General features: G+C 45.5%; 1 protein-coding gene across 1 annotated transcript in view; it reads right to left on the bottom strand.

Annotated features, from left to right (window-relative positions):
• LOC110524795 (DENN domain-containing protein 1B) overlaps positions 1 to 14,012 on the bottom strand; it is a gene marked incomplete at its 5' end in the record, with an annotated part of 45,226 nt that extends 31,214 nt beyond the window's left edge. Inside the window, 5 exon segments of the mRNA XM_090236247.1 lie at positions 1,835 to 1,921; positions 2,840 to 2,884; positions 8,068 to 8,103; positions 8,633 to 8,673; positions 13,922 to 14,012. Coding sequence (XP_090092373.1) covers positions 1,835 to 1,921; positions 2,840 to 2,884; positions 8,068 to 8,103; positions 8,633 to 8,673; positions 13,922 to 14,012 — 300 coding nt within the window.
• Positions 14,013 to 16,642: the final 2,630 nt, after the last annotated feature.

Below are 16,642 nucleotides of genomic sequence, written 5' to 3'. Positions count from 1 at the left end.
CTCCCTCACTAGCTTTAAGCACCAGCTGTCAGAGCAGCTTACAGATCACTGCACCTGTACATAGTCCATCTGTAAACAGCCCATCTATCTACCTACCTCATCCCCATACTGGTATTTATTTATTTATTTTGCTCCTTTGCACCCCAGTATCTCTACCTGCACATTCATCTTCTGCCGATCTACCATTCCAGTGTTTAATTGCTATATTGTAATTACTTTGCCACCATGGCCTATTTATTTCCTTAACTTACCTCATTTGCACTCACTGTATATAGACTTTTTGTTTTCTTTTGTTCTACTGTATTATTGACTGTATGTTTTGTTTATTCCATGTGTAACTCTGTGTTGTTGTATGTGTCGAATTGCTACGCTTTATCTTGGTCAGGTCGCAGTTGTAAATGAGAACTTGTTCTCAACTAGCCTACCTGGTTAAATAAAACAATTTGGTTAAATACATTTTTTTTCAATGTTTGGGATTCTTTTTGTATGCATTTTGAAGGAGGGAAACGAATGGATTATTGACTGAAGCTAAACTGAGTTTTTATGGAAATAAAGAAGGAGTTTATCAAACAAAAGGACCATTTGTAATGTAACTGGGACCTTTTGGAGTGCCAACAGAAGAAGATCATTAAAGGTAAGGCATATATTATATCGCTATTTCTGACTTTCGTATCGCAACTCCCTGGTTGAAAATGATTTGTTATGCATGTGTGCTGGGCGCTGTCCTCATATAATCGCATGGTTTACTTTTGCCGTAAAGCCAATTTGAAATCTGACACGGCGGCTGGAGTTAAGCTTTATTTTGATGTATTGCACTTGTGATTTCATGAAAGTTTAATATTTATAGTAATTTAATTTGAATTTGGCGCTCTGCAATTTCACCAGATGTTGGCCAGGTGGGACGGTAGCGTCCCACTGATCAGCAAGAAGTTAATTAACAATACCCATAACATGATGCAGCCACCACCATGCTTGAAAATATGAAGAGTGGTACTCAGTGATGTATTGTATTGTCCCCAAACATAACACTTTGTATTGAGGACAAGAAGTTAACAATACCCATAACATGATGCAGCCACCACCATGCTTGAAAATATGAAGAGTGGTACTCAGTGATGTATTGTATTTTCCCCAAACATAACACTTTGTATTGAGGACAAGAAGTTAATTACTTTGCTACATTTTTTACAGTATTACTTTAAAGCCTTGTGGCAAACAGGATGCATGTTTTGTAATATTGTATTATGTACAGGCTTCCTTCTTTTCACTCTAATTTAGGTTAGTATTGTGGAGTATCTACAATGTTGTTGATCCATCCTCAGTTCTCTCCTATCACAGCCATTCAACTCTGTAACTGTTTTAAAGTCACCATTGGCCTCATGGTGAAATTTCTGTAGTGACTGGGTGTACTGATACACCATCCATCTACCAATAGGTGTCCTTCTTTGCGAGGCATTGGAAAGCCACCCTGGTCTTTGTGGTTGAATCTGCTCAACAGAGGGACCTTACAGATAATTTTATGTGTGAGGTTCAGAGATGAGGTAGTCATTCAAAAACTATTATTGCACATAGAGTCCATGCAACTTATTATGTGACTAGTTAAGCAAATGTTTACTCGTTAACTTTTTTTAGGCTTGCCATAACAAAGGGTTTGAATACTTATTGACTCAAGACATTTCATTTTTGATTAATTAATACATTTTTCAAAAAACATGTCCATTTTGACATTATGGGGTATTGTATGACAAAAAAAATATACATTTAATTCATTTTAAATTGTATGAATGCTATCTGAAAGTACTGTAGGAATAGTGTGTGTGTGTATATCACCAACCTGTCTCTTCTTCTCCATTCTCCGTGGCGAAAGACTCTTGGTGCTGGTGGGAGACCCTGAACAGATCGGCCTACCCTCCTCCTCTTCCTGAGAGAGAGAGAGAAAGATGGAGAGAGAGAAGAGAGAGAGAGAGAAAGAAAGAGAGAGAGAAGGGAGAGAGAGAGAGAGAAAGAAAGAGAGAGAGAGCGATAGAGAGAAAGACCGAGAGAGAGAGAAGCCCTTGAATTGAATTGAGAGAGGGAGAGAAGGAGAAGAGAGAGAAAGAAAGAGAGAAGGAGAAGAGAGAGAGAAAGAAAGAAGGGGGAGAGAGAGCGATAGAGAGAAAGACAGAGAGAGAGAGAGAAAGAAAGAGAGAAGGAGAAGAGAGAGCGATAGAGAGAAAGAGAGAGAGAGAGATAGAGAGAAAGAGAGAGAGAGAATATTTGAGTGAGCGTGTCACATTGTATTTAAAAGATCCAATAACAGCCAGTAATACATGTGTATTTTGAGTGTGGTCAGGTCAAATCTGTTTAAAACAGAAAAATACAGCCTGGAGAGAACCTGTTCGTCATCCAGCGCCCCTCTCCTCAGCCTCTCTCTGACACTCAGTTCAAACGAAAGCCATCAGGCTTATGGAGACATTAATCTTATAACATTAGCTTTGAAGGAATCAGCGGCTCATTGATAAAATATGGGTTAGGGCTGTGGCTGGATGACATGACAGGCTATAGCCAGAGGGACGCTGGGTAAACATGTACACTCCTGAACTAAACTCATCTCTGAGTGAGCACAAACTCCATAACCAACAGTGTGTGTGTGTGTGTATGCGCGAGTGTGTGAGCGTGCATGTCCACATTTGTGACATGCACGCATCTTGAACTGCACTGTTGGGTAAGGGCTTGTAGTCAGCATTTCACGGTAAAGCCTACACTTGTTGTATTCGACGCATGTGACAAATAAAGTTTGATTTGAATTTTTTAAATTGTGTATGTAAGCCCTGGAGAGGTTTGAATTCACATAGCTCACCCTTTGTTTAAGCCTGCGAATGCCCCTCTTGGCATGACTCTTGGCCTGTAGGAGAAACACAGGCATTAGAAATAAACACAGGCTCCATTAATATTCGACACTGTTCTGGTGTAACATCCACTGGGCAAAAGACAAAGACTGAAGCTGGACACGAAAGTCTTCTCAGCTGGACAAGAAAGTCTTCTCAGCTGGACACGAAAGTCTTCTCAGCTGGACACGAAAGTCTTCTCAGCTGGACACGAAAGTCTTCTCAGCTGGACACGAAAGTCTTCTCAGCTGGACACGAAAGTCTTCTCAGCTGGACACGAAAGTCTTCTCAGCTGGACACGAAAGTCTTCTCAGCTGGACACGAAAGTCTTCTCAGCTGGACACAAAAGTCTTCCCAACTGGACATGAAAGCCAACCAATCATGAATGTCTTCCCAGCTGGACACGAAAGCCAACCAATCATGAAAGCCTACCCAACTGGACATGAAAGCCTACCGATCATGAATGTCTTCCCAACTGAACATGAAAGCCTACCGATCATGAAAGCCTACCCATCATGAAAGCCTACCCAGCTGGACATCAAAGCCTTCTAGGCTGGGCATGAAAGCCTACCAGGCTGGACATCAAAGCCTTCTAGGTTGGACATCAAAGCCTTCTAGGCTGGACATGAAAGTCAACTATACACCACTGCACAAAGGAAAGGGCATCACAAACACAAACACACACAATCTACCAGCTACCACCATCCCAGTACCTTTCAGATATTCAAAGTGAGAACCTGTATGACTTAATAGACATCTTAGGGTTAGGACCCGAAATGGGACCAATACATGTCTGTCCAATTATGGGCTCCCGAGTGGCACAGTTGTCTAAGGCACTGCATCTCAGTGCTACAGGCGTCACTACAGATCCTGGTTTGATCCCGGGTTGTATCACAAACGGCCGTGATGGGGAGTCCAATAGGGCGGCGCACAATTGGCACAGCGTCGTCCAGGTTAGGGGAAGGTTTGGACAAATAAGAATTTGTTCTTTACTGACTTGCCTAGTTAAATTTTTAAAAATTATATAAAAATATGAAAGTATTTGAGGTGTGCTTGATTTGCACTTTTGGGACTATTTCAGTGGTTCCAAACTAAATCAAGAGCAGCTCCAGTATTTGAACATATCAGAGGAGGTCTGACAGGGACTGTATGATAGATCCAGCCTTCTATAGGCCGTCTCCACAGCTGGACTTGCCTTGGTCACCGCAGTGTTGATCAGCGCTCCGCCTCTCTGCAACACACAACCAACACATAATTGTCATTTACCGGCACACACACACACACACACACACACAGAGAGAGAGAGAGAGAGAGAAACACACAGAGACAAACACAGGAAAGCACAAAAACACACATATACAGTACCAATCAAATGTTTAGACACACCTACTCATTCCAGGGTTTTTCTTAATTTTTACAATTTTCTACATTGTAGAATAATAGTGAAGACATCACAACTATGAAATAACACATATGGAATCATGTAGTAACCAAAAAAGTCTTAAACAAATGAAAATATATTTGAGATTCTTCAAAGTAGCCACCCTTTGCATTGACAGCTTTGCACACTCTTGGCATTCTCTCAATCAGCTTCACCTAGAATGCTTTTCCAACAATCTTGAAGGAGTTCTCACATATGCTGAGCACACGTTGGCTGCTTTTCCTTCACTCTGTGGTCCAACTCATCCCAAACCATCTCAATTGGGTTGAGGTCAGGTGATTGTGGAGGCCAGGTCATCTGATGCAGCACTCCATCACACTTCTTCTTGGTCAAATAGCACTTACACAGCCTGAAGGTGTGTTGGGTCATTGTCCTGTTGAAAGCAAATTATAGTCCCACTAAGCTCAAACCAGATGGGATGGTGTATTGCTGCAGGATGCTGTGGTAGCGATGCTGGTTAAGTGTGCCTTGAATTCTAAATAAATCACTGACGGTGTCACCAGCAAAGCACCCCTACACTATAACACCTCCTCCTCCATGCTTCACGGTGAGAACCCCACATGCAGAGACAATCCGTTCACCTACTCTGCGTCTCACAAAAATATCACATTTGGACTCATCAGAACAAAGGACAGATTTCCACCACTCTAATGCCCGTTGCTTGTGTTTCTTGACCCAAGCAAGTCGCTTCTTATTATTGGTGTCCTTTAGTAGTGGTTTCTTTGCAGCATTTTGACCATGAAGGCCTGATTCACGCAGTCTCCTCTGAACAGTTGTTATTGAGATGTGTCTGTTACTTGAACTCTGTGAAGCATTTATTTGGGCTGCAATTTCTGAGGCTGGTAACTCTAATGAACTTATCCTCTGTAGCAGATGTAACTCTGGGTCTTCCTTTCCTGTGGCGGTCCTCATGACAGCCAGTGTCATCATAGTGCTTGATGGTTTTTGCGACTGCACTTGAAGAAACTTTCAAATTCCTGACATTTTCCGTATTGACTGACCTTCATATCTTAAAGTAATGATGGACTGTTGTTTCTCTTTGCTTATTAAAGCTGTTCTTGCTATAATATGGACTTGGTCTTTTACCAAATAGGGCTATCTCCTGTAAGAAGGAAAGAAATTCCACAAATTAACTTTAAACAAGGCACAGATGTGAATTGAAATGCATTCCAGGTGACTACCTCATGAAGCTGGTTGAGAGAATGCCAAGAGTGTGCAAACCTGTCATCAAGGCAAAGGGTGGCTACTTTGAAGAATCTCAAAAATATTTTGATTTGTTTAAGACTTTTTTGGTTACTACATGATTCCATGTGTGTTATTTAATAGGTGATGTCTTCACTATTATTCTACAATGTAGAAAATGGTGAAAATAAAGAAAAATCCCTGGAATGAGTAGGTGTGTCCAAACATTTGACTGGTTTTGTACATCTACCAATACTAGAACAGTCCTAGTAGAACAATGACATCTACCAGCATCCCAGTACTATACCTTTCAGAATCTACCAGCATCCCAGTACTCTACCTTTCAGAATCTACCAGCATCCCAGTACTCTACCTTTCAGATATTCAGAATCTACCAGCTACCAGCCTCCCAGTACTCTACCTTTCAGAATCTACCAGCATCCCAGTACTCTACCTTTCAGATATGCAGAATCTACCAGCATCCCAGTACTCTACCTTTCAGATATGTAGAATCTACCAGCATCCCAGTACTCTACCTTTCAGATATTCAGACTCTACCAGCTACCAGCATCCCAGTACTCTACCTTTCAGAATCTACCAGCATCCCAGTACTCTACCTTTCAGATATGCAGAATCTACCAGCATCCCAGTACTCTACCTTTCAGATATGTAGAATCTACAGTGCCTTGCGAAAGTATTCGGCCCCCTTGAACTTTGCGACCTTTTGCCACATTTCAGGCTTGAAACATAAAGATATAAAACTGTATTTTTTTGTGAAGAATCAACAACAAGTGGGACACAATCATGAAGTGGAACGACATTTATTGGATATTTCAAACTTTTTTAACAAATCAAAAACTGAAAAATTGGGCGTGCAAAATTATTCAGCCCCTTTACTTTCAGTGCAGCAAACTCTCTCCAGAAGTTCAGTGAGGATCTCTGAATGATCCAATGTTGACCTAAATGACTAATGATGATAAATACAATCCACCTGTGTGTAATCAAGTCTCCGTATAAATGCACCTGCACTGTGATAGTCTCAGAGGTCCGTTAAAAGCGCAGAGAGCATCATGAAGAACAAGGACCACACCAGGCAGGTCCGAGATACTGTTGTGAAGAAGTTTAAAGCCGGATTTGGATACAAAAAGATTTCCCAAGCTTTAAACATCCCAAGGAGCACTGTGCAAGCGATAATATTGAAATGGAAGGAGTATCAGACCACTGCAAATCTACCAAGACCTGGCCGTCCCTCTAAACTTTCAGCTCATACAAGGAGAAGACTGATCAGAGATGCAGCCAAGAGGCCCATGATCACTCTGGATGAACTGCAGAGATCTACAGCTGAGGTGGGAGACTCTGTCCATAGGACAACAATCAGTCGTATATTGCACAAATCTGACCTTTATGGAAGAGTGGCAAGAAGAAAGCCATTTCTTAAAGATATCCATAAAAGTGTTGTTTAAAGTTTGCCACAAGCCACCTGGGAGACACACCAAACATGTGGAAGAAGGTGCTCTGGTTAGATGAAACCAAAATTGAACTTTTTGGCAACAATGCAAAACGTTATGTTTGGCGTAAAAGCAACACAGCTCATCACCCTGAACACACCATGCCCACTGTCAAACATGGTGGTGGCAGCATCATGGTTTGGGCCTGCTTTTCTTCAGCAGGGACAGGGAAGATGGTTAAAATTGATGGGAAGATGGATGGAGCCAAATACAGGACCATTCTGGAAGAAAACCTGATGGAGTCTGCAAAAGACCTGAGACTGGGACGGAGATTTGTCTTCCAACAAGACAATGATCCAAAACATAAAGCAAAATCTACAATGGCATGGTTCAAAAATAAACATATCCAGGTGTTAGAATGGCCAAGTCAAAGTCCAGACCTGAATCCAATCGAGAATCTGTGGAAAGAACTGAAAACTGCTGTTCACAAATGCTCTCCATCCAACCTCACTGAGCTCGAGCTGTTTTGCAAGGAGGAATGGGAAAAAAATTCAGTCTCACGATGTGCAAAACTGATAGAGACATACCCCAAGCGACTTACAGCTGTAATCGCAGCAAAAGGTGGCGCTACAAAGTATTAACTTCAGGGGGCTGAATAATTTTGCACGCCCAATTTTTCAGTTTTTGATTTGTTAAAAATGTTTGAAATATCCAATAAATGTCGTTCCACTTCATGATTGTGTCCCACTTGTTGATTCTTCACAAAAAAATACAGTTTTATATCTTTATGTTTGAAGCCTGAAATGTGGCACAAGGTCGCAAAGTTCAAGGGGGCCGAATACTTTCGCAAGGCACTGTACCAGCATCCCAGTACTCTACCTTTCAGATATCCAGAGTGAAAACCTGTATGACCTTATACACGTTTTAGGGACCAGACATGAGACAAATACATGTTATATCTGTCCCATATGAAAGTATTTGAGGTGCTTGATTTGCACTTTTGGGACTATTCCATTGGTTCCAAACTAAATCAAGAGCAGCTCCAGTATTTGAACATATCAGAGGAGGTCTGACAGGGACTGTATGGTAGATCCAGCCTTCTATAGGCCGTCTCCACAGCTGGACTTGCCTTGGTCACCGCAGTGTTGATCAGCGCTCCGCCTCTCTGCAACACAACCAACACATAATTGTCATTTACCGGCGCGCACGCGCACACACACACGCACATACACACACACACACACACTCGCACGCACAAACACACTCGCACGCAGAAACACACTCGCACGCAGAAACACACTCGCACGCACAAACACACTCGCACGCACAAACACACTCGCACGCACAAACACACGCACGCACAAACACACGCGCAAACACACGCACGCACAAACACACGCACAAACACACGCACACACACACACAAACACAAGCACACAAAAACACACACACACACAAACACAAGCACACAAAAACACACACAGGATTTCCATCCACCACACTACCCAACAGACATCTGAATGTCCATACAGACATAAGCCGTGTGTGTGTACGGACAGTGTGTTTTCTCTATGTATCAAATCACACAGAAAACACATTCTTAGCATCTTCAGTTTGCTTTGTTTACTGAACAGAGAGATAGACTAAACTAAAATACACTCAATTCATTTTAATTGCATATCATCTTTGTATACCTTGACGGTGTGCACCCACTGTTGATAAGACTTGGAATTACCTGAAAGACATCAAAGGCACACATAATGAAAGACACGGAGATGTGAAAGTGATGAGACACGCTGATAACTTGAATTTTATGGGACTGGTGTAGTGTAGTGGTGTGGCATAGTGGTGTAGTGTAGTGGTGTAGTGGTGTGGCATAGTGGTGTAGTGTAGTGGTGTAGTGGTGTAGTAGTGTAGTGGTATAGTGTAATGGTGTAGTGTAGTAGTGTAGTGGTGTAGTGTAGTGGTGTAGTAGTGTAGTGGTGTAGTGTAATGGTGTAGTGTAGTGGTGTAGCATAGTGGTGTAGTAGTGTAGTGGTGTAGTGTAGTGTAGTGGTGTAGTAGTGTAGTGGTGTAGTGTAATGGTGTAGTGTAGTGGTGTAGTGTAGTGGTGTATTGTAGTGGTGTAGTAGTGTAGTGGTGTAGTGTAATGGTGTAGTGGAGTGGTATAGCATAGTGGTGGAGTATAGTGGTGTAGTGGTGTAGTGTAGTGGTGTAGTGTAGTGGTGGAGTATAGTGGTGTAGTGGTGTAGTGTAGTGGTGTAGTGTAGTGTAGTAGTGTAGTGTAGTGGTGTAGTAGTGGTGTAGTGTAGTGTAGTGGTGTAGTGTAGTGGTGTAGTAGTGTAGTGGTGTAGTGGTGTAGTAGTGTAGTGGTGTAGTAGTGTAGTGGTGTAGTGGTGTAGTGTAGTGGTGTAGTGTAGTGTAGTAGTGTAGTGTAGTGGTGTAGTAGTGGTGTAGTGTAGTGTAGTGGTGTAGTGTAGTGGTGTAGTAGTGTAGTGGTGTAGTGGTGTAGTAGTGTAGTGGTGTAGTAGTGTAGTGGTGTAGTAGTGTAGTGGTGTAGTAGTGTAGTGGTGTAGTGTAATGGTGTAGTGTAGTGGTGTAGCATAGTGGTAGAGTATAGTGGTGTAGTGGTGTAGTGTAGTGGTGTAGTGTAGTGGTGTAGTAGTGGTGTAGTGTAGTGTAGTAGTGTAGTGGTGTAGTAGTGGTGTAGTGTAGTGTAGTGGTGTGGTGTAGTAGTGTAGTGGTGTAGTGTAGTGGAGTGTAGTGTAGTGGTGTGGTGGTGTAGTAGTGTAGTGTAGTGGTGTAGTAGTGTAGTGGTGTAGTGTAGTGGTGTAGTGTAGTGGTGTAGTAGTGTAGTGTAATGGTGTAGTGTAGTGGTGTAGCATAGTGGTAGAGTATAGTGGTGTAGTGTAGTGGTGTAGTGTAGTGGTGTAGTAGTGGTGTAGTGTAGTGTAGTGGTGTAGTAGTGTAGTGGTGTAGTGTAGTGGTGTAGTAGTGTAGTGGTGTAGTGTAGTGGTGTAGTGGTGTAGTGTAGTGGTGTAGTGTAGTGGTGTAGTAGTAGTGTAGTGGTGTAGTGGTGTAGTGTAGTGGTGTAGTAGTAGTGTAGTGTAGTGGTGTAGTGTAATGGTGTAGTGTAGTGGTGTAGCATAGTGGTAGAGTATAGTGGTGTAGTGTAGTGGTGTAGTGTAGTGGTGTAGTAGTGGTGTAGTGTAGTGGTGTAGTGTAGTGGTGTAGTAGTGTAGTGTAGTGGTGTAGTAGTGTAGTGGTGAAGTAGTGTAGTGGTGTAGTGTAGTGGTGTAGTAGTGTAGTGGTGTAGTGGTGTAGTGTAGTAGTAGTGGTGTAGTGTAGTGGTGTAGTGTAGTAGTGTAGTGTAGTGGTGTAGTAGTGTAGTGGTGTAGTGTAGTGGTGTAGTGGTGAAGTAGTGTAGTGGTGTAGTGTAGTGGTGTAGTGTAGTGGTGTAGTGGTGTAGTGTAGTGGTGTAGTGTAGTGGTGTAGTAGTAGTGTAGTGGTGTAGTGGTGTAGTGTAGTGGTGTAGTAGTAGTGTAGTGTAGTGGTGTAGTGTAATGGTGTAGTGTAGTGGTGTAGCATAGTGGTAGAGTATAGTGGTGTAGTGTAGTGGTGTAGTGTAGTGGTGTAGTAGTGGTGTAGTGTAGTGTAGTGGTGTAGTGTAGTGGTGTATTAGTGTAGTGTAGTGGTGTAGTAGTGTAGTGGTGAAGTAGTGTAGTGGTGTAGTGTAGTGGTGTAGTAGTGTAGTGGTGTAGTGGTGTAGTGTAGTAGTAGTGGTGTAGTGTAGTGGTGTAGTGTAGTAGTGTAGTGTAGTGGTGTAGTAGTGTAGTGGTGAAGTAGGTAGTGTAGTGGTGTAGGGTAGTGGTGTAGTAGTAGTGTAGTGTAGTGGTGTAGTGTAGTGGTGTAGTGTAGTGTAGTGGTGTAGTAGTAGTGTAGTGTAGTGGTGTAGTGTAATGGTGTAGTGTAGTGGTGTAGCATAGTGGTAGAGTATAGTGGTGTAGTGTAGTGGTGTAGTGTAGTGGTGTAGTAGTGGTGTAGTGTAGTGTAGTGGTGTAGTGTAGTGGTGTAGTAGTGTAGTGTAGTGGTGTAGTAGTGTAGTGGTGAAGTAGTGTAGTGGTGTAGTGTAGTGGTGTAGTAGTGTAGTGGTGTAGTGGTGTAGTGTAGTAGTAGTGGTGTAGTGTAGTGGTGTAGTGGTGTAGTAGTGTAGTGTAGTGGTGTAGTAGTGTAGTGGTGAAGTAGTGTAGTGGTGTAGTAGTGTAGTGGTGTAGTGTAGTGGTGTAGTAGTGTAGTGGTGTAGTGTAGTGGTGTAGTGGTGTAGTGTAGTGGTGTAGTGTAGTGGTGTAGTAGTAGTGTAGTGTAGTGGTGTAGTGTAGTGGTGTAGTGTAGTGTAGTGGTGTAGTAGTAGTGTAGTGTAGTGGTGTAGTGTAATGGTGTAGTGTAGTGGTGTAGCATAGTGGTAGAGTATAGTGGTGTAGTGTAGTGGTGTAGTGTAGTGGTGTAGTAGTGGTGTAGTGTAGTGTAGTGGTGTAGTGTAGTGGTGTAGTAGTGTAGTGTAGTGGTGTAGTAGTGTAGTGGTGAAGTAGTGTAGTGGGTGTAGTAGTGTAGTGGTGTAGTGTAGTGGTGTAGTAGTGTAGTGGTGTAGTGGTGTAGTAGTGTAGTGGTGTAGTAGTGTAGTGGTGTAGTAGTGTAGTGGTGTAGTGTAGTGGTGTAGTGTAGTGGTGTAGTGTAGTGGTGTAGTAGTAGTGAAGTGTAGTGGTGTAGTGTAGTGGTGTAGTGGTGTAGTGTAGTGTAGTGGTGTAGTAGTAGTGTAGTGTAGTGGTGTAGTGTAATGGTTTAGTGTAGTGGTGTAGCATAGTGGTAGAGTATAGTGGTGTAGTGTAGTGGTGTAGTGTAGTGGTGTAGTAGTGGTGTAGTGTAGTGTAGTGGTGTAGTGTAGTGGTGTAGTAGTGTAGTGTAGTGGTGTAGTAGTGTAGTGGTGAAGTAGTGTAGTGGTGTAGTAGTGTAGTGGTGTAGTGTAGTGGTGTAGTAGTGTAGTGGTGTAGTGTAGTGGTGTAGTGTAGTGGTGTAGTGTAGTGGTGTAGTAGTAGTGGTGTAGTGTAGTGGTGTAGTGGTGTAGTGTAGTGTAGTGGTGTAGTAGTAGTGTAGTGTAGTGGTGTAGTGTAGTAGTAGTAGTGTAGTGTAGTGTAGTGGTGTAGTGTAGTGTAGTAGTGTAGTGGTGTGGTGTAGTAGTGTAGTGTAGTGGTGTAGTGTAGTGGTGTAGTGTAGTGTAGTGGTGTAGTGGTGTAGTGTAGTGGTGTAGTGTAGTGGTGTAGTGTAGTGGTGTAGTGGTGTAGTGTAGTGTAGTGTAGTGTAGTGGTGTAGTGTAGTGGTGTAGTGGTGTAGTGGTGTAGTGTAGTGTGTAGTAGTGTAGTGGTGTAGTGTAGTGGTGTAGTAGTATAGTGGTGTAGTGGTGTAGTGGTGTAGTGTAGTGGTGTAGTAGTGTAGTGGTGTAGTGGTGTAGTAGTGTAGTAGTGTAGTAGTGTAGTGTGTAGTAGTGTAGTGGTGTAGTAGTAGTGTAGTGGTGTAGTGTAGTGGTGTAGTGTAGTGGTGTAGTGTAGTGGTGTAGTGGTGTAGTGTAGTGGTGTAGTGTAGTGGTGTAGTGTAGTGTAGTGGTGTAGTGGTGTTAGTGTAGTAGTGTAGTGGTGTAGTGTAGTAGTGCAGTGTAGTGGTGTAGTGTAGTGGTGTAGTGTAGTGGTGTAGTGTAGTGTAGTGGTGTAGTGTAGTGGTGTAGTGGTGTAGTGTAGTGGTGTAGTAGTGTAGTGGTGTAGTAGTGTAGTGGTGTAGTGTAGTGGTGTAGTGTAGTGTAGTGTAGTGGTGTAGTGTAGTGTAGTGGTGTAGTAGTGTAGTGGTGTAGTAGTGTAGTGGTGTAGTGTAGTGGTGTAGTGTAGTGTAGTGTAGTGGTGTAGTGTAGTGTAGTGGTGTAGTGTAGTGGTGTAGTGTAGTGTGTAGTAGTGTAGTGGTGTAGTGTAGTGGTGTAGTGGTGTAGTGTAGTGGTGTAGTAGTGTAGTGGTGTAGTAGTGTAGTGGTGTAGTGTAGTGGTGTAGTGTAGTGTAGTGGTGTAGTGTAGTGGTGTAGTGTAGTGGTGTAGTGTAGTGTAGTGTAGTGTAGTGGTGTAGTGTAGTGTAGTGTAGTGGTGTAGTGTAGTGGTGTAGTGTAGTGGTGTAGTAGTGTAGTAGTGTAGTGGTGTAGTGTAGTGGTGTAGTAGTGTAGTGTAGTGGTGCAGTAGTGTGGTAGTGGTGTAGTGTAGATGGTGTAGTAGTAGTGTAGTGTAGTAGTGTAGTATACTGGTGTGGTGTAGCAGTGTAGTGTAGTGGTGTAGTAGTAGTGTAGTGGTGCAGTAGTAGTGTAGTGTAGTGGTGCAGTAGTGTAGTTGTGGTGGTGCAGTAGTAGTGTAGTGTAGTGGTGCAGTAGTGTAGTGTAGTGGTGCAGTAGTGGTGTAGTGGTGCAGTGTAGTGGGGCAGTGTAGTGGTGTAGTGTAATGGTGTAGTGTAGTGGTGTAGTGTAGTAGTGGGATAGTGTAGTGGTGTAGTAGTGTAGTGTAGTGGTGTAGTGGTGTAGTTGTGGTGTAGTGTAATGGTGTACGTGGTGTAGTAGTTGTGTAGTGGTGTAGTGTAATGGTGTGGTGTAGTGTAGTGTAGTGGTGCAGTGTAGTGGTGTAGTAGTGTAGTGGTGTAGTGTGGTGTAGTGGTGTAGTGTAGTGGTGTAGTAGTGTAGTGGTGTAGTGGTGTAGTAGTGTAGTTGTGTAGTAGTGTAGTGGTGTAGTGTGGTGTAGTGGTGTAGTGTAGTGTAGTGGTGCAGTGTAGTGGTGTAGTAGTGTAGTGGTGTAGTAGTGTAGTGGTGTAGTAGTGTAGTGGTGTAGTGTGGTGTAGTGGTGTAGTGTAGTGTAGTGGTGTAGTGTAGTGTGGTGTATTGGTGTAATGTAGTGAAGTGCCACTCACTTCCACAGAAACCTCCCTCAGTGATCTCCTCCTCGAACAGGTCAGTGAAGCCTCTTCCCGCGTTCAGCTTGGCCAGACGGCCGTCAATAAACTGCAACATAAATTACAACACAGCATTACAGACCCGAGATAGAGAGGGAGGGAGGAAAACAAAGGGAGGGAGGAGGGAGAGAGACAGGGAAGGGAAAGAGAGAGGGAAAAGAAATAGAGAGGAAAGGGCTGAGGGAAAGAAGATGGAGGCAGAGAGGGGGGAGTGAGAGGGGTGGGAGAGAGGGAGGGGGAGGCAGAGAGGGGGGAGTGAGAGGGGTGGGGGAGGCAGAGAGGGGGGAGTGAGAGGGGTGGGAGAGAGGGAGGGGGAGGCAGAGAGGGGGGAGTGAGAGGGGTGGGAGAGAGGGGTGGGGGAGGCAGAGAGGGGGGAGTGAGAGGGGTGGGGGAGGCAGAGAGGGGGGAGTGAGAGGGGTGGGAGAGAGGGAGGGGGAGGCAGAGAGGGGGGAGTGAGAGGGGTGGGAGAGAGGGAGGGGAGGAGGGAGGGAGTGTGAGGGATAGAGAGAGGGAGAGGGGGCGGGGAGAGAGGGGGAGGGAGGGAAGGAGGGAGTGTGAGGGATAGAGAGACGGAGAGGGGGCGGGGAGAGAGGGGGAGGGAGGGAAAGAGGGGGAGGGAGGAGGGAAAGAGAGGGGTGAGGGAGAGGGGGAGAGAGGGATGGGAGGGAGAGAGAGAGGGATGGGAGGGAAAGAGAGGGGTGTGGGAGAGAAGGTGGAGGCAGATGGGGAGGGAGAGGGAAAGAAAGAGGGGTGAGGAAGAGAGAAGGGGGAGAGAGGGGGGTGGGAGAGAGGGAGGGGGAGGCAGGGAGGGGGAGGCAGAGAGGGGGAGTGAGAGGGGTGGGGGAGGCAGAGAGGGGGGAGTGAGAGGGGTGGGAGAGAGGGAGGGGGAGGCAGAGAGGGGGGAGTGAGAGGGGTGGGAGAGAGGGAGGGGGAGGCAGAGAGGGGGGAGTGAGAGGGGTGGGGGAGGCAGAGAGGGGGGATTGAGAGGGGTGGGAGAGAGGGAGGGGGAGGCAGAGAGGGGGAGTGAGAGGGGTGGGAGAGAGGGAGGGGGAGGCAGAGAGGGGGGAGTGAGAGGGGTGGGAGAGAGGGAGGGGGAGGCAGAGAGGGGGAGTGAGAGGGGTGGGGGAGGCAGAGAGGGGGGAGTGAGACGGGTGGGAGAGGGAGGGGGAGGCAGAGGGGGGAGTGAGAGGGGTGGGGGAGGCAGAGAGGGGGGAGTGAGAGGGGTGGGAGAGAGGGAGGGGAGGAGGGAGGGAGTGTGAGGGATAGAGAGAGGGAGAGGGGGCGGGGAGAGAGGGGGAGGGAGGGAAGGAGGGAGTGTGAGGGATAGAGAGACGGAGAGGGGGCGGGGAGAGAGGGGGAGGCAGGGAAAGAGGGGGAGGGAGGAGGGAAAGAGAGGGGTGAGGGAGAGGGGGAGGAGAGGGGATGGGAGGGAGAGAGAGAGGTGTGGGAGAGAAGGTGGAGGCAGATGGGGAGGGAGAGGGAAAGAAAGAGGGGTGAGGAAGAGAGAAGGGGGAGAGAGGGGGTAGGGAGAGAGAGGGTGGGGAGGAGGGAGATAGAGGGGGAAGGGGAAGAGGGAAAAGGAGAGGGATGGGGAGGGAAAGAGAGGGAGGGGGAGGGCAAGAGGGGCTGAGGGAGAGAGTTGGAGGGGTGAGGGAAAGAGAGGGTTGAGGGAGAGAAGGTGGAGGCAGAGAGAGAGAGAGAGAGAGAGGGAGGGGTGGAGGGAGAGAGGCAGGGGTGGAGGGAGAGAGAGAGAGGGGTGGAGGGAGAGAGAGAGGTATGGAGCGAGGCTGAACGACAGGGGAAAGAACACACTCGACTGGGCAAGTGTGTTTAATCCTACCTGTTCCAGACATGTCTCATGGTGAAATGAGGAGGGGTAATGTGGAGCAGGTTGTGGGGATTAGGGCAGTTTGCTGCCTGCTAAGGGTTGGTTTGGCTGGGAGACTGCATGGTGAGGCCTTCAGCTTCCCAAATGGCACACTAATCCCTAAATACTGAAGTATTAACCAGGGTCCTGGTCTAAAGTAGTGCACTACTTAGGGAATAGGGTGCCATTTGGGTTGCAGATCTGGTGTCTGATGCACCAGGAACCTTCATTTCCTGTCACATGGAGTTTATAAAACACTTCCCATAAATATGTTCATTATAAGGTCAGACATTACACGTCCCCCCCACACACACAGAGAGACAGACCTCTGAGCAAAAAACGTTGAGTAAATAGACCAGCATTTCTCAGATAAAACAACTACAGGGATTTAACAACCCCCCCCAAAAAACCTAAAGAATGTAAATACATTGTATTAATTTATTCAATAAAGTCCTAAAAACATCACAGGCACAGGATAAGAACTGATCCTGGGTCATAGCCTAGCTGATATGAACACACCAGCTCAACCCAGCAGGGGCTGGGAGGAGACCTGACCAGACAGACCTGGGTCGTTTCTGTAAAACAGAAAGTGTTCTATGATCTGAAAGATTATTGTAATCTAAAAAGGCAAAAGTGATCCCGAATCAGATCCTAAATCAGATACTCTGAGACGCTTGATACTCTGGTGGAATAAGGGTTAAATGGATTCAAATGTTGGTTTTAGAGCCAATGCGACCCAGCTCGCTGTGGGTACAATTAGCAGTCTGCCTGTATCTTGTCAGGGATTGGGCATATCTCTCAGTGGAGCGCTA

The sequence above is a fragment of the Oncorhynchus mykiss genome, chromosome 5, assembly GCF_057628025.1.
Source record: "Oncorhynchus mykiss isolate SJ-2025 chromosome 5, ASM5762802v1, whole genome shotgun sequence".
Taxonomy (NCBI): Eukaryota; Metazoa; Chordata; class Actinopteri; order Salmoniformes; family Salmonidae; genus Oncorhynchus; species Oncorhynchus mykiss.
This window is presented reverse-complemented; position numbering and strand designations above follow the sequence as displayed.